The sequence below is a fragment of the Capra hircus genome, chromosome 2 (genome assembly GCF_001704415.2).
Source record: "Capra hircus breed San Clemente chromosome 2, ASM170441v1, whole genome shotgun sequence".
In the NCBI taxonomy this organism is placed as follows: domain Eukaryota; kingdom Metazoa; phylum Chordata; class Mammalia; order Artiodactyla; family Bovidae; genus Capra; species Capra hircus.
In genome coordinates, this window is record NC_030809.1 from 15,541,024 (window position 1) to 15,560,547 (window position 19,524).

The 19,524-nt window shown below is 51.4% G+C and overlaps 2 protein-coding genes across 6 annotated transcripts in view; both read right to left on the reverse strand.

Annotated features, from left to right (window-relative positions):
• Window positions 1-10,139, reverse strand: part of EIF4E2 (eukaryotic translation initiation factor 4E family member 2) — a 30,337-nt gene extending 20,198 nt beyond the window's left edge. For all 3 annotated transcript variants that reach the window (XM_005676678.3, XM_005676677.3, XM_005676676.2), the window contains exons 1-3: window positions 9,856-10,139; window positions 2,130-2,244; window positions 975-1,109 (exon numbers count right to left, since the gene is read on the reverse strand). In XM_005676678.3, the coding sequence (XP_005676735.1) occupies window positions 975-1,109; window positions 2,130-2,244; window positions 9,856-9,875 (270 nt within the window). In that variant the 5' untranslated portion in view covers window positions 9,876-10,139. The remainder of the gene's footprint in view (window positions 1-974; window positions 1,110-2,129; window positions 2,245-9,855) is intronic.
• Window positions 11,587-17,181, reverse strand: CHRNG (cholinergic receptor nicotinic gamma subunit). 3 transcript variants are annotated; one of them, XM_018067227.1, is made up of 12 exons: window positions 17,037-17,181; window positions 16,691-16,830; window positions 16,383-16,427; window positions 16,098-16,204; window positions 15,396-15,551; window positions 14,494-14,591; window positions 14,002-14,202; window positions 13,716-13,830; window positions 13,416-13,530; window positions 12,496-12,712; window positions 12,174-12,307; window positions 11,587-11,892 (listed from the first exon to the last, which is right to left on the reverse strand). In XM_018067227.1, the coding sequence occupies exons 1-12, from the start codon at window positions 17,089-17,091 to the stop codon at window positions 11,719-11,721; spliced, it is 1,557 nt and encodes a 518-aa protein (XP_017922716.1). In that variant the 5' UTR covers window positions 17,092-17,181; the 3' UTR covers window positions 11,587-11,718. The 3 variants fall into 3 exon arrangements, with proteins under 3 accessions (XP_017922716.1, XP_017922709.1, XP_017922721.1); XM_018067220.1 differs by having other exon boundaries at window positions 16,098-16,207; XM_018067232.1 differs by lacking the exon at window positions 15,396-15,551 and having other exon boundaries at window positions 16,098-16,207.

Genomic DNA, 19,524 nt, shown 5'->3' on the forward strand with positions numbered 1-19,524 from the left:
TGCATTTTGGTATACAGAAGACTGAAAGAACGCAGGCTTTGGAAGGTGGTTTTTACAGCCCACCCAACTGAGTCTCAATACTGGTTCCTCCACTTAATCAAGTTAATTATAACTGACTTGAGACTTCAGATCAGATACTTAACCCAAGTCTCATTTTTCTCATTTGTAAAATATGGATAACATCACTGGCCTCACAGGGCTATCATAACGATCAAAGGGAACTATACAGAGTGACTATCACTGTGTGTCCTTCCTCTTTACTAATTTAAAGTTTACTGTCCAGTGTCTGCATTTTAAACAGAACGAATACCGTAACAACTTCAAGAAAATAACGAATCCTGCATTTGACTCTGCCCACAGATCAATTGTACGAAACACATAACAATCTTCACCAAACAAGACTGGGTTTAGTCGCAGACAAGCCTCTCACGGTTTACAACTCTAGTTTTCTGTGAGGAAGATGAGACAGTGTGTGGGCTCACTGTACTGACAGTGCCCACAAAAAACAGAGACCTCCTTTCCCTTCTGAACACAGAAGAGAGACGCCAGTTTATGCGTAATCATGGACGTATCCAAAGCCCGATGTGAGGTTATTAAAACAAAAACTTTTAAATTTTGTTCTCAATTTTACTGACAAGCTTCATGAGGACACCACGTACTATAAAATTTTGTATCTCCCATGATATTTTGCACACAGAAAGGACTCCATAAATACCTAAACAAACCAGTGTTTCTGTACTGTCCCCATCTGATCAATTCCACAGTTTATGCGCTTATTGATTCTGACATATGTTGCCTATGGATATATAATGAGAAACAGAAGAATGAGCCAATTTAGCTTTACAGATTCAGGTTAATCAACTAAGGAAACCAGAATCCTATGTAGGTTACCAGGAGGGTAGATAAACACAACAATGTAAATACAGGCAAGAATGTACTGGCAAAGCTACTACATTAAACCACCAAGTACTCACAGAGGCAAAGGTGCCAATCTGCTTGATATTCTGTTCATAGCTCTGCGAGCTGGTGGGACGGCCGGGGGTTCTCCTGGAGTACCAGAAAGTGTAGTTATACTGCAGGGGGTGCTCGGCCGGCCCAGGGACAACAGCCTGTGAATCAAAGGAGGCGTGTTAATATCTGGGCATTTTCCACATGCTCTGAGACTGAGAAAACATTTCCCAGTGTCACCCCTTACCACCTCCATTAAAAAGGATACATCCTCAATTACCTGCAATGGGCTCAAGATTCCGCTTACATGGTAAATTAGTGGTTAACTCTAAGTTCCTGTAACACTGTCTCTGTTCTTAATGCTTTCATAACTTTCTACCTCCTACCATGAGTATTATGCTTCCATCTCATCTCAGCATATTCCCAGGCCAAACACTGCCTCCTCTATAACACCCTATCACTTACTGACTCAGGACACTGGGCAAGTTGCTTAACCAGTTTGTGCCTCAGTTCCTTATTTGTAAAATAGGGAAAACAACAATGACCACCCTCATGGGGCTGCTGAGAGGATCAAATTAACAGATGTGAAGTGCTTAGCACCATGCCTGACACATAGGAAGTACTCAAATGACAGCTCCTAGGATTACTGCTACTGTTAAATGCAAGGGCCTTGATTCACACTCACTCATCTGTGTCGTCTTAGCATGTAAAATGCCTGCATTTGGAATGTACTAAATATTGTGTGATAAATGAATTAATGATTGTTTTAATATTTCAAGAAAGAAACCGAGATCTCTTTCTCATTCTCTAAAATTCCTCTCTTCCAAGTCACTTTCAGCCTGAATTATTAACGACTAAAGAGTTGAACATTCTAAGTGATGGGCAGGATTTGAAATACCAAGCAGCAGCTTCTGAAGCAACTAACACCCTTACTAAATTCCAGGATTAATCTCCCCCACCTCAGGCTAGAAGGTTGGAAAGTGAGGCAAGAACTCAAGATCCTGTGGCAAGGGGAATCTTCAAAGTCCCAAGATGAACTCCAGTGATGCAACAATCTTTTTTGAGAAAATCAGATACTACAAAACAGGGTGTCATCAAGTTCATCCAGCATCCTTCAGATTTCACAAGATCACCAAGTCCCAAGTCCAAAGGCAATGACATCTGCACCGCACAGAACTCACCTTCCTCTTGCTGCTGCTCTGACTCTTGTCTCGTTCCGTTTTTTCCTTCTCACCATCTTTCTGTGTGCTGTTTTCTTCATTCTGATCATGGTCCCCACTGTCATCATCTTTCAATCTGAATGGGAAGGCAAAACAACAGTACCCCATGATTGAGCTGATTCTTGCTTATCTAACAAGGCCACCAGGTCAGATGAACCACCATGTAACCAACCAGAAGTCACTCAAGTCACTGGCAATGAGGTGCCCACAAAAGAGGGAAAAGGAAGCAAAAAGGCAACTGGGAGGATTAAGCAAAATGAAAATGCCCACCAGCTAATTTGTTAATTCCAGAAAGCACCATATTCTAGTTTTCCAAAAGTCTGCACAAAAAAGCAAGAGGTAAACAGTGTAAGGGGTTGTTTTCTATGCCAAAAATAGTCAATAACGAAGAGAATTTCTGGATTATATAACTGTTTTGGCATTTCAAATGAACTTGAGAAACTTCCCTTTCTATCCTGCCACTTCTAACTATCTTTCCTACTGTTTCCCACTGCTACTGCTAATCATTTAATTTCCAAGCTTGGAACTCTCCACTGTCCTGTGTCCTTCCATGCCCACCACGCAGGATATAATACAAGGAAATGTAAGATCCTCTACAACTCGACCATCAACTGGCATCCTCTTTCCCTCTCCCAGCCTCCCAAAGCAACCCAGATTCCCACATCTGTGCTATATGCAAACACCACCCCTCAGCCTAAGGCACCATTCCTCCCACATCTGTTTTTCCTACCAGATAGAGGGGGCCCTAGATTGGTGTCTTATTAACCTTTGTATCTTCAGCAACAATGACAAGAAGATGCTGGATTGATGTTAAATGAAAAAGAAATGAAAGGAAGGAAGAAATGTCTTCTAGTCTTGTAAGTTCAGTCAAAAGTACATCAGGTGCCACCCTTTCAGGAGCAGTGCAACTACCCTCAGTGCTGTGTATTGGTTTGCTATGACTTCAAACTCACTTATTTATGACTTAAATGAAGATGCTGTTTTGAGATAAGAATGAAGTGTCAGTTCAGCTCAGTCACTCAGTCGTGTCCAACTCTTTGCAACCCGATGGACTGCAGCATGCCAATTTCCCTGTCCGTCACCAACTCCTGGAGCTTCTCAAACTTATGTCCATCAAGTCAGTGATGCCATCTAGCCATCTCATCCTCTGCCGTCCCCTTCTCCTCCTGCCTTCAATCTTTCCCAGCATCAGGGTCTTTTCCAATGAGTCAGTTCTTCCCATCAGGTGACCAAAGTATTGGAGCTTCAGCTTCAGCATTAGTCCTTCCAATGAATATTCAAGACTGATTTCCTTTAGGAGTGACTGGTTGGATCTCTTTGCAGTCCAAGAGACTCTCAAGAGTCTTCTCCAACACCACAGTTCAAAAGCATCAATTCTTTGGTGCTCAGCATTCCTTATGGTCAAACTCTCACATCCACAGATGACTACTGGAAAAACCAAAGCTTTGACTAGACTGACCTTCGTCACAAGTAACGTCTCTGTGTTTTAACATGCTGTCTAGGTTGGTCATAGTTTTTCTTCCAAGCAGCAAGTCTTTTAATTTCATGATGGCAGTCACAATCTGCAGTGGTTTTGGAGTCCAGGAAAATAAAGTCTGTCACTGTTTCCATTGTTTCCCATCTATTTGCCATGAAGTGATGAGACCAGATGCCATGATCTTCATTTTTTGAATGATGAGCTTTAAGCCAGCTTTTTCACTCTCCTCTTTCACTTTCATCAAGAGGCTCTTTAGTTCTTCTTTGCTTTCTTCCATAAGGGTGGTGTCATCTGCATATCTGAGGCTATTGATATTTTTCTTGGCAATCTTAATTCCAGCTTGTGCTTCATCCAGCCTGGCATTTCACATGATGTACTCTGCATACAAGTTTAATAGGCAGGGTAACAATATACAGCCTTGACGCATTGCTTTCCCAATTTGGAACCAGTGTTGTTCCATGTCCAGCTCTAACTGTTGCTTCTTGACCTGCATACAGATTTCTCAGGAGGCAGGTAAGGTGGTCTAGTATTTCCATCTCTTGAAGAATTTTCCACAGTTTGTTGCGATCTACACAATCAAAGCCTTTGGCGTAGTCAATAAAGCGGAAGTAGATATTTTTCTGGAACTCTCTTGCTTTTTCTATGATCCAACGGATGCTGGCAATTTGATCTCTGCCTTTTTCTATACCCAGCTTGAACAAATGAAGTCTATCAGGATATTATGTGTAGTCATTCATATGCACTAGCAGGTCAGTAGGTGAGTAGCCCCTGCTGGGGGCTTATCAGCTTCCTTTATCAGATAAAGGAAGCATGGTGAGAGGATATTTAGACTATAAATACTGAGTGTTGTGTGAGGAATATCCGAATTTCCATCTGAGCAAAGCTGTCCTTTGCTGATCTTGCCCTCTGAAAATCGTGAGCCACTCGCTCCTGCAGTGACCAAGGTGACTCTTTGGTGGGCAGAAGAGAAGGGACATTAGCTCTGCTGTGGTAAAGCTGACTCCTTTAGCAGTGGTGACAAAATGTTTAGCAGCCCTGCAAAGATCAGCCTGCCCATCACCACCAGTGCTGGAGTTTTCTAGCAACAACTGACTTTTATTTTTGAGCTGGTAGCTGAACTTCAGTTCCTGATTGGCAAAGCCTTCTCACCCAGTGCCAATTCATATAAAGGTACACCTGGAACGAAATTTGGACTGTATTCCTTTCATCTCCCTGTGCCTGGAACAATATTGTGAGTAATCTACCACTGCTTTGGAATATGTTATTTCTTTACTAGCATCAGCATGCTACTGCCTTATGAAATTACTATAACTCCCACAGTGGACCTGTGTTAAATAAACTACTGGCAAAGAAAATCTACCCCTGAGCATATTCTGTCACCCTCCAAAACAAAATACTAAGGCTCTCAGTGAACCTAAAATTCACTGGATCTAGACAAAAAGATAAATGGAAGGTGAATTCACGAAGATACTAAGAATGCCGTTTAGTCTAGTGCTGGACCATCAACTTACGGATCTTTTCTGAAATCACTTTTCTGACCCTACCCAGTCACACAGAATTTGGCAATTCTCAGGATAGTTACTAGAAGTGGTCAAACTGTAACTCAGACACAGGAAGACCTTGGAGCTATTGTGGGTTTGATTCCACATCACAGCAATAAAGCAAGTATCACAAGAAATGGAGTCACACAGATTGGTTTCTCAGTGCATTTAAAAGTTAGTTGACACTACACTGTAGTCTATTAAGAGGGCATTAGGAATATGTCTAAAAAAAGTATGTATCTTAATTCAAACCTTAGAGTGGACAAACTACATATGTGCTGGAGTGCCTGCTCCGCCCATTTAGGATATACTCCCGAGGTCGTGCACTGCACCACACCCTGGTTGCCCAGCATGGCCAATAACCCATGCCTCAGTGCCTTCCTAACTCCACCCTCAGGTCTTCATCCAGGAGGTGAAAGATCTTACAGATTCAGGAGCTGGGCAGTCAGTCATATGAACTGCATGTAAGAAAAGCCATGAAGGAATAAAGACAATAAGCAAAAGCAGAGAAGGCCAGGAGGGGCAAAGGGGATGCAGCAGATGAGCAGAGAGGAGAATGGGGTTTTTCGTGATGCTGCCATCTCTTTGGCTTCCCTGGACGCCTGGGAGACCTAATAGTGCTTACAATAACTCCTTCCCCGTTATGAAATTTGAGTCCGCATGGTTTCCTTTCGAAGCGGGGCCTGTCCTAGCATCCAAGTCCCACAGCATTACCAGCACACTGTGTGTATCAGACGCTATGAATACCTGACACCATCCTTTCCCTCCTTTCTGTCCAGTAGTACCAACCTACCTGCAGTCCCCAGCCTCATCCTTCTGTTGTGCTCATCATCTGGTCTTTCAAGGAGCTCCTCTTCCCCTACTTAACTTGTCCTTTAGGACCCAGACTAAGGGCCACTTTCTCTTGAAAATATTCCCTGATCTCTCTCTAGGCTGAGTTGGGACCCCTTCTTTTAAACATCCCATATAAATGTTTTACTTGTCCTCGCTATACTATCAGTTTTTCTGTCTCCTGATTACAAATATTTCATGAGTCTTTGTTTCTTTTTTCTTATTGCTTAGGTCCAAGACAGCTCCTAATTCTCTTCTTTAGGGCATATCCCAGGGACTCAAACCATTTCTCTCTCAGCCCCCAACTTCCCACTATACCATCTGGGGTCCTTTCCCTTCAATCTTGGTTGAAAAAGGGCACAGTTGCTCTAGTACCTCACATTTTGCTAGCTCCAAGCAAAGCATGTTAAGTTCCTTTTTTTTTTTAGTGCTTTTACTGCTAACCACTACTGGGAAACAGAAAAATAATAACAAGAATAATTATGTCAGAGAAGAAACAATGCTACTGTGACCCTGGTCCTCAGCTCCCAGCTCCCTTCTAAAACAGTAACTGGAAACCCTAATGGACCTTCATCTAATGCTGTTATTTCTTGAGGGTGGAGCTCTGCTCTCTGGGACAATATTTAAGTCAAGTCATTCACATCCTATCTTCAGAGGCTACTCTTCCCAGCTGGATGCTGGATTTGAGCAAAGATACTATCCAGGTGGAAATATCAGTGCTCCTTAGACTCAGGCAGGCAATTAGCATCTGAAGCTATCCATGCTCAGTGGCACCTGATCAGCTCACCAAGCTTCTCTCCAGGTATGTCCACATACAATTCACTGCAGGTAGGAAATTGGGCTAATCCACCTTCACACGTCCAGTATCAGGAAATGCGGGCAGAAAAGAAACAAGTTTAACACACGGATTTCTAAAATCAAGGCAATACAAGGCAGAATAATAAGTGCCAAATAAGTGGTTCAGAGAGTAGCTAAGAATGGGCCAAAGCTAACAAAGAGAACAGGGACAAAATAAAATCTGGCACCTGGATTTGAAAACCAAGCTCAACCCAGTAGGGACTGCAATACTTAGAAAGCATCTTAACGGTTTTACATTTGAATAGGATTGATAGCAATGGCACCTACTGACTTGATGGGGGTTGGGGGGAAAGAGGGGGATGTGAGGGTAGATTAGGTTACATATGAAGGCCATACAGAAAAGGAGACTAGAACTCCTCTGCAATCTGAGCCCATCAGATTAGACTAGAATATTCAAGTCCAGGCACTGGACTTGTAGGCCTCTGGCAAACCGAAACATGTCCACCTGTCCTTAGGAGCCAAGTGGTGAACCATATAGAGACCAAACAGGCAACCAGTGGCCTACAAACTGTACTTTTTTGCATTAAAAAAAAAAAACCCTAAGGGTTGGAGTGCTTTCTTCAATTGCTAATTTCAAATGAGTTTTTTTTTTTTTCTCGTGAATAGCTAGAAGACAGATGTTTAAACAAATCTGGCTCAGTATAATGAATAGTTAATAATTGGAACTAATTAAAAATGAGCCAGGTTAGGGACTTCCCAGATGGTCCAGTGGTTAAGATCTCACACTTTCAATGTAGGGGCCTCAAGTTCAAAATCTGGTCAGGGAACCAAGATCCCACGAGCCAAGGGCACAGCCAGAAAAGAAAAGAATCCGGGTTAATTTCTGTCAAGATGTGCTTGAACCAACGTTAAAACAACCTGGATATGAATCTCACCATATGTGGCCCTTCCTGTTGTGGACAACTTATTTCATCTCAGAGCCTCATTTTCCCTATTTGTAAAACAAAGTAACAAGATCCCCCTTATAGGGTTGTTTGAATCAGTTAATATGTGAAAAGCAGCAAAGTGCCTATAGAAGCCCTTATTGCCATTCTCAAATTAGCATACTGCAGACCAAAAAACTGAGAAGGAAATGGCAACCCACTCCAGTGTTCTTGCCTGGAGAATCCTGTGGATGGGGGAGCCTGGTAGGCTGCTGTCCATGGGGTCGCACAGAGTCAGACATGACTGAAGTGCCTTAGCAAGCATGCATGCATTGGAGAAGGCAATGGCAATCCATTCCAGTTTTCTTGCCTGGAGAATCCCAGAGACAGAGGAGCCTGGTGGGCTGCTGTCTAAGGGGTCGCACAGAGTCGGACACAACTGAAGCGACTTAGCAGCAGCATCAGCAGATCAAGAAATGATGTGGGTAGGAATAGGCCAGATGACCCAATAACGTGTCTTAAGATGAAATTTTGATTTCTTCAGTTTGGTGAAGAAAGGAGTATAGGGTTGGCAGAAAGCTCCACTGAGACAGGACTCCGATCTAGAGCTAAGGCTTGCAGGGCTTAGGATGGGATTTGTGTTGTTCAGTTGCTAAGTTGGGTTGGACTCTTTTGCAACCCCATGGACTATAGCCTGCCGGGCTCCTCTGCCCATGGGATTTCCCAGGCAAGAATACTGGAGTGGGTTGTCATTTCCTTCTCCAGCGGATCTTCCTGACCCAGGGATCAAACCTGCATCTCCTGCATTGGCAGGTAGATTCTTCACCAGTGAGCCACCAGGGAAGTCCCTGAAGATGGGGGGTGGGGCAGTGGTAATCAGTATGGGGATGAGCTCAGCTACACAGTGGGCTACAGAAGCAAACTCCCAAAGACTTTTTTCAAGTAGTAGAGCCCTCTCAGCAACCAGTAAACATTCCTGAGGAGCTGCCAAGAGTGCTGGAATCCAGGACCTATGAATTTGCACACCAGCACTCACTGTCCTGGAAAAACTCCAATTTCCCCTCAGCAACAGTGGGGCACAAACTAAACTAACTGTAATTCCACTTTACACGTATATCTCTCTATTTAACACTTTACAAAGTACCTTTAAGCATTGCTGAATGTGATTTGATCCTTATCACACCCAGTGCAGCAGCAAGACACTAATCACTAATGCAGTTTGGATTAAGAGAGGCTCAGAGACTGGGTAACTTTCCTGCTGTCAAATAGCTGGTAACTGGTGGGTCTGAGGCTGGAAATCTAGGCCTTCAGAAAAGACAGATTTACTGCTAGACTATTAGAAGAAAGCCAAGAACAAAAATCTACCTCCAGATACAATCGCTGGAGGGAAATGTGCAAAAATATTACCCATTTCCTTTCTGCACCTCCAAACTGTTTGATGCTGGAACTAGGACTCAAACAATAGATAAGGTTCACCCGTTGGGCAAGAAACTGAGTTCTGGGAGAGTGTGTTGGAAGAGGGCGAAAAGAGGAGGAAGAAGAAAGGAAGTAGGAAGGAGTCTCAGGAAGATGATGAAAATTCCGTAACAGAGCAGCCGCTGCGCTAAACGCGGCAGCCACATTACCTCACTGCATCCTCGCAACTCTATAACATGGGCTCTGTTACGGTCCCTACTTTGCAAATGAGAAAACTGAGACTCAGAGGAGAGGTGACCTGCTTAGGCCAGAGATGTGTGTGAGAAAAGCTGAATTCAGTGGCAGGGCAGCCAGTCTGCGGAAACACCCAAACGGCCGAGGTCTCCGCCCCTCCACGCCGCGGGTAACCCGCACTCGGGCGGGGCGTCCCAAAATCTCCTTCCGGGCCGCACCGCCACCTCCTGTCCCCAGGACACCGCACTTCGCCCTGGGTCCGTACGACCCTGGGGTCCCCGAGACCCCTGCATCCCTCGTCCCTAACCCCCTCATCCCCGCTAGCCGCCCAGGGCCGGCCAGACCGCAGCCCGAGTCAGAGATTGTGGCCTGTGCCGCAGTTTGCGCCGCCTGCAGTGCGGGCGGGGGTGGGCGCAGGGAACGGTTGGGGGGAAGGGGCCCCGGGGGGGCGGCCACGCGCCACTCACGCGTCGAACTTGTTGTTCATCCTCTCGCCGCCACCGTCGCCACTGCCTCACGAAGTGACTTCCGCTCCCCCAGGTCCCTCCGCCTAGGGTCCGGCCACTTCCGGTTGCTCAGGGCACAGCGGAACGTTGGCGCTTTGGCCGGGTAGGGGGCGGATATCCCGGGACGCCTTCCTCCTGAGCTGAGGCGCTCAGGTTTGGCGGCTGTGTGGTGTAAAGTCGGGCCTCGGTTCCTGTCCCGGTCCTTGTTCCTGCCTGCCTCCCGCTCGCCCGCCCTGCTTAGCCGAGGGGGGCTCCGAGAAGGGCAGCTCCGAGTCGCTGAGGGAGCTGGCTCTTGCTAGAAATCCCGACTCCACCTGCAGTGGAGCTGCGCGATCCTGGACTCTCTCCTAACCTCCCTGACGCTGTTTCTTTGGTAATGACAGTCCTTTGATATACCACCTGTATCTTCACGTTGCCTTCTGGACTGATCGAGATAATCAGTGTCAGGCTCTACACAAAGTAGCCCTCAATAAACGGTAGCGATTGTTCATCTTTGCTTACTTGTGCCAGGAGCTACAGAGTTCCTCTCCACCTTCCGAGGCAATCAGAGAGGGTGAGAGACTCACCCCAGATAGCTGAGCTTGTAAGAGGCTCACAGGAACCAGCAGTGGTCCCTTCATCGAATTACCCGCTGCTCCAAATACACAGCAGTGCGTGCAGCGCACACACACGCTCTGGAGTAAATGCAGTGAACCTGCTGATGACTGATTCCGAAAGCCAGCAACCCTGGCTATTTCCGGGGTCTTGCTCCCCGCCCCCCAACAATTCCCGTTGTCAGGATACTCTAACATTTTTTTAATCTTCACCGGCACCTTTGATCCTGTTATGAAGGTAGATGGGAACTGATATCTGTGCCCATATTTACAGATGAAGACATAATTTCAGGAAGCACAAATGTGCTTGTGTCTTGTCACCAGTAGAACTTAGGGCTCAGGCTCCAGCCATATTCTAAAAGCATGGCCTTCCCCAAAGACCAGCTAGCCTCCTTGTTTCCTGACTAGGGCCAAGAGAGGCTGGTCAGGGTCTCCTCTCAGGCTCCCTACTTCCCTCCCTAGCTCTTTCTTGTCTTAACCATCCCTTCAGACCAGTGCAAATTCCCTGGCCTTTGAGAAGAGAAAGAAGAGGGGTCCATTTTCCAAGCCATAGAACTTTCCTAGAATGTCTAAGATTGGGTCAGAGTTGGGAATTCTGAACTCCAAACCTTATTTATCCACCATTGTTCTGGCAAGCCCCTCTTACTCTAGGCCCCAATTTGCCCAACCTAAACACAGTGGAATAGTGACTCTTACTTATCTGTAATGCTATGAGGAGCTTTTGAGAATGAAAAAAGAGAATAAAACTCATAAAATGTTTGGTGCCTACAGCCCCCATAAAGCAGGCAGATGCCACCTGGAGTGGGCTGCCTCCCTTTCAAGAGAGCATTGGCTGCCACTCTTCACTTCTCTCTTGACTCCCCTCCTTCAAGAGGCTGCAGGGAATTTGCAGAAGGGAAGAGAGGCCCAGGCCTGAAGGGTTAGAAACTTGTCTAGCTGGGGATAGGATAAACAGAGTCCTTAGGGCTTCAGAAGTGATGGGAGTTGACAACACTTTGCTGAAATGAGGGGAGTGCCAGGATAAGCAAGCCAGTGCCACGTGCATGCTGATTCCACTAGCACACTCTGCCCACATCCCAGCCCCAACCACTCCGGGCTTCCAGCTCTGTCTCTTTATTTCCCCAGCTTTTCTCACATATTCCCCAAGAGTGTTTCCCAAAGAGTATACTCATGACCCCAGGAGCAGAACACAGCTGATAAGACTCCACGTGGCTAGCAGTGATCGGTCAGCTCAGTCAGAGGAAGGCAGATAGGAGCGGGGGTCCCCGGGAAAAGGCAAGGAGGGCACTCGGTTGTAGTGGGCCATGAGGAAGATGCCAGCAGTGCCACAGACAAACAGCGAGAGCATGGCCAGGAAGCAGACTCGATCCAGCACTCGGCCCACCAGGAACCACTCCTTGTTCCCCTGAGGGTGGAAGGCAGGGTAAGAGGTGACCAGAGATGACACCAAGGTTGGATCTCTGAAGCATCCTTAGCCATCCAGCAGGCTTCTGCTCTTCACTTTCTTGAGCCCTGCTCACCTACTTCAGGTCTGACCCTGGCTTTCTCCATGGCCGCACAGCGCCACTCCCAATTCCACATTTTCCATGCCATACCATGGCCACCCCACTCATCCTGCCCCCATCTCCTCAGGTTCAAGTTTGCACATCAGGTGTGCAAGCCCCACCCCACTCCCTGCTGACTTACACTGTCAAAGTGAGTCTGCTGGTGTCGGGCACGGGCAATGAGGTTGCAGGCCTCCACGCAGGCCTGGATGGCCGGGGCGGCCTGCTTCAGGCTGCCACACCACTCCGGGCTCTGCCCTGACTCCGGGCCTTTCTCTGTTGATGAGAAAGGGTAAGGTTTAGGAGTAGAATGGGGGAGGAACAGTCTGAAAAAGTGGCCCCCACTGTCTTAGGGACCCCAGCCCCTCTCTCCCCAACCTGGATGTTTGCTGACCCCTCATCCACTGTGCCTGGCACCTTGGTCAACAGATGACCCTTCCTGTCCATCACTCCCCCTGCCTTACCGAGCTTCTCCAGCGCTGCCCTCACCAGCCCATTGTGCTGGTGCTGCCGGAAGAGGAGTTCACTGCGGGGCAGGCAGAGGGCCACTTCCTCCCCAGCTGTGATTGGGCGCCCTGAAGAGGATCCATTCTGTAGCCAGGGACGGGCATCCTGCACGGCCACTGGGGCCAGTGGGCGAACATGCATCCGCAACAGCTGGGGCAAGAGCCGCAGGAACACCTGGAGAGATTGTGCATGGCTTAGCCTGGTGGCTAGCAGACCTTCCTGGGTGACCAGGCTTGGGAGCAGAAGGTAACAATTGGCACAAAGAGTTCATGTGATGGGGGCCACGAGGCAGCCTGCTGGCAGGGGCAGTGGTTTGGCCCTGCTACGGCTTACCTGTTTTGAGCCAGACACTGACCCAGAGCCCCCAAACTTCTGTGCACGTCAGAATCACCAGGACTCTTGTCAAAAACACAGATTCCTGGGCCCCAGCTCTGACCCAGGATGTCTGGGGCAGGCCTGGGAATCTGCCTTTGTAACAAGGGTCCCAGCTGACTGCTGCAGGTGGGCCACAGCTCACACAGGCACTGGTGCCACTCGCCCGGAGCAGAATCCTGCCTCATCCGCTTTCTTGCTGTGTGACCTCGGCTGGGCTACTTAACATCTCTGTGCCTCAGTTTCCTCATGTATAAACCAGAGATGAGACCAATACCCATTTCACAGAAGTCTTAGGAAAGTTAAATAAGTTAGTATACATAATATGCCTACCACAGAGTAAGCACTGTATATTATTCTTGATCCATCTGGGCATATGCTTCAAGATACACATGGGGCCATTTTGTTGCTGAACTTGGTGGGTGAGCAATGTGCCCAGGGCCAGTAGGGCATGTGAACAGACAGGGCAGGAAGAGGCTGAAGTAGGCAAGGGTAGGGAGCTTGCCTTGCGGACCCCTCGGGCCATGGAGTGTGTGTGGGGGGACCGCAAAGACACGTTGAGTACGACTACAGCGTTCACGACAATGAGGATGGTCACCACCAGGAGGAAGGTCAGGTACCTGCAGGGCGGGATAGGCAGGTGGTGGGGCTGGTCGCTTCATCACCAGATACCAGTCCCACCCCTATTGGCTAATTCCCCCAGATCCCTGGGACTGAGGATGGTAGGGAGTGGCAAGAGGGCAGTACCCTGTGTTCCTGAGAAGGGAGGAAAGGAGGTGGGCTCAAGCATGAGAGCCAGCCTTACTTGCTGATGAGTGGCACCGCCTGGGAGGTCTCAGGCACCTTCTTAGCCACGAGGAAGAGGAAGACAGTCTGGGCCAGGAGCACGTTGATGGCGACGGTACACTTCTGGCCCCCCGCTGCCCATGACCAAGAGGCCCTCAGAGGGGATCTCAACCTCCCCACCATGGGGCAGTCCCCTCCCCACAAGGAGTCCATGCCCCTGGTGCCAGGTCACGGTGCCATTCTGCCCTCTCTGCTCCCTGTGCCGCTGGCCGGGCCATAGCCCCCCTCCCACCAGCACTAGGTACCCTTGGCAGGAAGGAAGTAGATGAGGATGGCCACGGAGGAGATGAGGACACAGGGCGCGATGATGTTGATGACATAGAAGAGGGGCTTGCGCTGGATTAGCAGGTAGAAGACGACCTTCTGGTGGCCTGCCTCCTCGGCTGGGGCCGTCTCGTCCAGCAGCATCTTGGCTGGCCGGTGCCGGATGGCCCACTCCCCATTTTCTGCGGGCAGCAGGCGGGGGTGGGCACAGGGACAGGGGCCGGGCCGATCCCGGCAGCCCACGGAACCCAGTGCCCACAGGAGCAGCACTGTGCGGGGAAGGATGCTCGACGCCCCTCCCGCCAAAACCAGAGTCACTATCAATGAGGAAGATCAGCTTTGCTGGGCCTTTAAATGATATGTATTTTATGGCTTACGGGAGCTTTCACCTTGCGCGACACGGGAGGGGGCGTGGTCTCGGTCTGGCCCCGCCCCCACAGTCAGGTCCTGCACGGACCTTGGATGGCGATTACCTGTGAAGGCCTCGGGGTCGATGAAAATCCATTCGATGGTCTGACCGTCTTCCTGGCTCAGCTGCAAATTGATCTCATTGGTGCTGTAGGTCTGGGACCTAGGAGATGGTGGTGGGAAAGAGGATAAACTGGAGTGTGTGTAGATTCACCCAGGAAGTCACACAGACTATCTCCTGAGGGCAACTGTGGGCAGTTTTGCCTCAAAAAGCACGGTCAAGAATTTCTGAGTTCTCCTCAAAACCTTGGCATGAGATGGGGCGGGGCAGGGCAGGGCAGGGCAGGGAGTCCGGCTTTCGAGGTCTGGGAAAATTATAGATTTTGAGGACCAGGAGGTTGCTGACAGAGCCGAGGGCCACCTCGGGTCCCTTCCTTCCATTGCCTCCAGGGCAGAAGGGGCAGATGGTGAGAACAGGAAATACAGCCTGTACCTCTCTGATCTGTTTTTACTGAAGAGGGTCTCCCGACAAGTTCCCTTATTAAACAAAAAGAAAAGACTGCGTCTCTAAAATATGGGGAACCCCTCTTACAGACCACCGTCCCCCCACTGATGGAGGAGGACACTGAGATAGCCCTGGCCTCTCCGTGGGTCTGAGGGTACAGTGGTCTAACGCGTGTGTGCCTGCGTGTATGCACGCGTGTCATGGGCATGTGTGTGCCTTCTTGCCCACCCACCGCAGTCCCTGATGGCTGTCTTTGGTGGGGAAACTGAGGCAGTGAAGGAGGATGAGTGAGGGGTCTGGGGCTTAGCAGGGAGGGTCGTGGGCATCTCCAGATGTCTGGGCCCCACAGAGGTGGAGCCCATCTCCCCACTCCCGGCCGGAAGCCTCAGGTCCCCACCCGGCCAGGACCCCTCTTTGATCCGCTTGGAGAACCCCCCCACCCCCATGCGCGGGTCTCCTCACTGGAAGATGAGGGAGCAGTTCTGCCAGTCGAAGGGGAAGTAGGTGACAGAGACGGGGCAGGAGGAGCGGAAGATGGCCGGTGGCAGCCAGTACACACAGCCGTCGGGAGACACAAGCACGTTGCAGTAGAGGGCCACCTCGAACACGCCATCCACACTGAGGACAGGCCAGGTTGTGGGGCTGGGCGCCCGTGCCCCAGCAGTCCCTGCTAGACTGAGACACAGCACCCCCCCACACACAACCCTGACCAGTCCTCTGCCCCGAGTGGATGGGGCCCAGGGACACCAACCCTTCCCAGCCACCATGCCCCTGCCTGGTCCCGCCCTACCCCAGCCTCGGGGACCACTGCCTGCCCCAACAACATCCCGCAACATCCACGCTGCAAGGCTCCCTAGCCCCAGCTCTCCTCCATACGGGTCATGACAACGACCGACCGATAGTGGTTAAGCTCCCTGCTTGTCCTGTGCCTCCCGAGGGAGCTGTCCTTGTACCCACGGTAGCGGGGAGAGCAGCCACCCAGGCGGCCCAGCCCTGAGGCAGTGGAGTCGGGGCTGGATCAGTGCTGCTGGTTCCCGAGCCCCACCCTTAGTCCCCATGCCCTGGCGTCCTCAGGGGCCCCAGCTGCACCCTCTGTTCACCTGTCTCTTTCCCAGAGGCCCCCTTGTCCTGCGAGCCCTGCCCTGCCCAGGCCCCCCTCCTCACTTGTTCTCCAGCACGATGTCTGGCTGCCACACCATGGTGGATGGCACCCGCAGCACCCACAGGCCACCGTAGTCTCGAGGGTCCCAGCGAAGCCGGTAGTCACACCACTGCTGCAGGGGGAGGCGCTGCCAGACCCCATCCTGCCCCCAGGAACTGGGCCCCCTCCCAGGGCAGGGAGAGCAGAAGAGGCAGGATGGGGTGAGAGGGAAACAGGCAGCTCTAAGGAGCCTCGGGGGCCCAGAGTGGGGCTGATGGAAGGAGAAGGGCAGTCTGGCAGCTTCTTACCATTTCTATCCAGACGTTGGTGGTGAGGGCCTCCTCTCGCTCATTCTGGGGGTGCAGAACAGAGGGCAAAGCCCCCATCATGGACTGACTCCCCAGACATCCCTACAAGACCCCAGTCTCTTGGGCAGCCCCCATGGGAGTTGGCCAGCTCCCTGGTGGGCTGCCCAAGCCCTCTCTCTCTCCCCTGTGGGCCCTGCCTGTTCCTGCCTGCTGGAGCCACCCCTTCACTCCCCAGCAGGGTTCCAGGGGAGCAGTGGGCTGTCATCCCTGCCTCCACCCCCAACACACACACACAGGCCTGTGCTCACCAGGGAGATGAGGTTGGTGAGGGTGAGCTTCAGGCTGACGTTGACCACGTCCGAATCGTGCTCAGCGGGCCTCAGGTGGGGGTTGTAGCCTTGCATCAGGTCCCCGAGCAGACGCTCCTCCTGGTTCCGGCCCTTGGCCCCTGGAGCGGACAGCGGTGAGAGCCTGGGACACGGCCTCTGGGGCAGATTGGGGCGGGGGGCAGGCCACGGGAGGGGGTGACATGAAGTGGAGAGCTGGGGGGTGGGGGACAGGCCTCGGTAGCACCCCTCTCCAGACCCTCCATCCCCTGAGGCCTTGGGCTCCTGCTCCCAGCCTCCCCAGGCCCCAGACCCCCTGTGTCCACACCCAGGCAGACAGCCAGCAGCGGCAGAAGGAACAGTGGCCTCTGGCCCCCGCACATGGTGCCGCAGTTCTCCGTAGGGACGAGGTGGGACTGCAGTTCCCCCTGGGGCTGGGGGTGCAGCCTCCAGGGCTCATGTAACAGCCCACATTCTCCCACCCCAAGCCACCCCGGCCAGCCCAGCCCAACCCTGCCAGCTGTCTGACCACAGCGCTGTCAGCTGTCCCTGCGCGGACACAATGCCAGGCTCAGATTACCCAGGCTGGGGAGGACAGAGGGGTTCCATCTGCCCGGACCATCCGGCCTCCATCCCCACTCTCAGGCTCAGTTGACCCAGTCCTCTGTCCTTGTTCCAGCCAGGGGCTGAGGACAGAGCTGGGGATAGATGAGCATGGGACAGAAAGGCAGAGCGCTGAGGAAGGGTCCCGACTGGGGCTCCCTCCTTCTGCTCCCTCCAGCCTGGTTAGGATTTGGGGAGGTGGGAAGGCCGATGGGTAAACACGTTTGGTGCTTGAGTTTCTGTGTCACATGGTTGAGGTCCCCAAACTTGAACGTAAATGAGAGCACCAGGTGTCAGGGTCCCCCAGTCTCTGAGGCAGGGAACTTGGGTCTGGTGAGCTTTAAAGGAAGGGGGACCAAGGAAGATTTGGGACACAGGCCCTAGGAAATAGGACAGTCCCTGAGTAGGGGCTCCTTAGTGGGCCCTCAGCATCTGTGAAATCATCCATTCATGGAGTCCCCAGCTTGTGGGGGGACATAGCGAGGCCAGGGGGATCCAGGGATAAGCCTGAACTGCTCATGGGAACTCATGGCCCAAGGTGGGGGCAGGCAGGCAAGATGAAGGCGGCGGCCCCTGTAGGGGGCCCCTGATGAGGGGACCCAGAGGGCCCAGAAGGGCTTCCCTTGTAGCTCAGTCGGTAAAGAATCTGCCTGCAATGCAGGAGACCCGGGTTCGATCCCTGGGTGGGGAAGATCCCCTGGAGGAGGAAATGGCAACCCACCCCAGTATTCTTGCCTGGAGAATCCCCATTGACAGAGGAGCCTGGCGGGGTACAATCCATGGGCTCCGCAACAGTCATACATGACTTAGCGACTTAACCAACCAACCAAGAGGGGCCAGAAAACCAGCCCCATCCACACTGTGGATTGTGGTCAGCAGGAGGCTGGGCTGAGGCTGATCTAGGCGCGAGGGCCCTGCTGCCAGTGAGCCACCTGTCTTCTGACTGGCTATTTCCAGCAGACAGCTCAGCATGACCCAGTAGGTGGGCAGGTTCCCAGATGTGCCGCCCACCCTTCGGCACGCTGGGGGAAGGGTGGGGGAGGTCTCTGAGGGCTGGAGAGAAGGCACCATCAGAGGATGTGTCCCCCTCCCCCTGAGCGAATGGTGTCTTTGGCCATTTCAGTGTGTGACAGTGAAGCAGAAGTCAGCCCACGTGCCCCATCCTTGGAGATCCAGGTGAGGTTGGCTCAGACCCCAGCCCCCCACATCGGGCCACAAGGCCCTCCTGTCCTTGCCAGGACTTTGGGGTCGCGGGGTAACAGTAGTTGCCCCTGCCTTCCCTGAACTACCTCGATCTCTCATTTGGTTCTGCTCTGGACCCTGCGCTCGGTTTTCCTGGACGACCCTGTCCCCAGCCCGAAAAGCTTCCCTCTCAGCACACGTCTAGGTGTGTGGCCCATTTTCCCTGGAGTTTACCAAGCCAATGGCTCCTGCTCCCCACTTCGCCCCCGGTCCCCCCAGACTCAATTCCGTCACCTGTTTTGCAAAGCAGTACCTCTCCTCTTCTCTGTGCTGGGCTAAGTTGCTACAGTCGTGCCTGACTCTGCGATCCTATGGACTGTAGCCCCCCAAGTTCCTCTGTCCATGGGATTCTCCAGGCAAGAATACTGGAGTGGGCTGTCGTGCCTTTTCTCCAGGGGATCTTCCCCACCCAGGGATTGAACCCATGTCTCTTAGGTCTCCTGCATTGGCAGGCGGGTTCTTTACCACTAGTGCCACCTGGGAAGCCCCCCTCCTCCTCTCTGCTCACCTCCAAGTTGATGCTTTGCCAAAAATCATTAATGGCTTCTTCCCCATAATCATGGACCACCTACTGCCCGCCCTCCTCCACCACCCCCAGGGATAGATGGTGAGCTGATTCTCGACATTCCTGACTTTCTTCCCTACAAGTGTCTGGGAAGGAAAAGGAACACTCTGAAAAGTGACTTCCTTCTGGTAGGACCTGTATCTCCTTCTTCTGGATGCAGATGTTAACTCCTGGTTTCTCCCCTTCTCTCTGCTCTGGGAGGTCTCCTTGGTGATCTTGGGGCATCTCTGAGGAGTGGCAGTTTCTGCCCTGGAGGTGTTAAGGTCGGGGTATGGGAACCATTGGACTTCCTGGCAGCTCAGTGGTAAAGAATTCACCTGCCAATGCAGGAGACTTGGGTTCGATCCCTGGGTCAGGAAGATCCCTTGGAGAAGGAAATGGCAACCCACTCCAGTATTCTTACCTT

Coding starts and splice junctions, on each gene's coding strand:
- CHRNG (XM_018067220.1), bottom strand. CDS start 17,091: ATGTGCGGGGGCCAGAGGCCACTGTTCCTTCTGCCGCTGCTGGCTGTC. Junction 16,208..16,382: donor CCAACGTCTGGATAGAAATG/GTAAGAAGCTGC, acceptor CTCCCCCTGCAG/CAGTGGTGTGACTACCGGCT. Junction 15,552..16,097: donor GACATCGTGCTGGAGAACAA/GTGAGGAGGGGG, acceptor GCCTGTCCTCAG/TGTGGATGGCGTGTTCGAGG.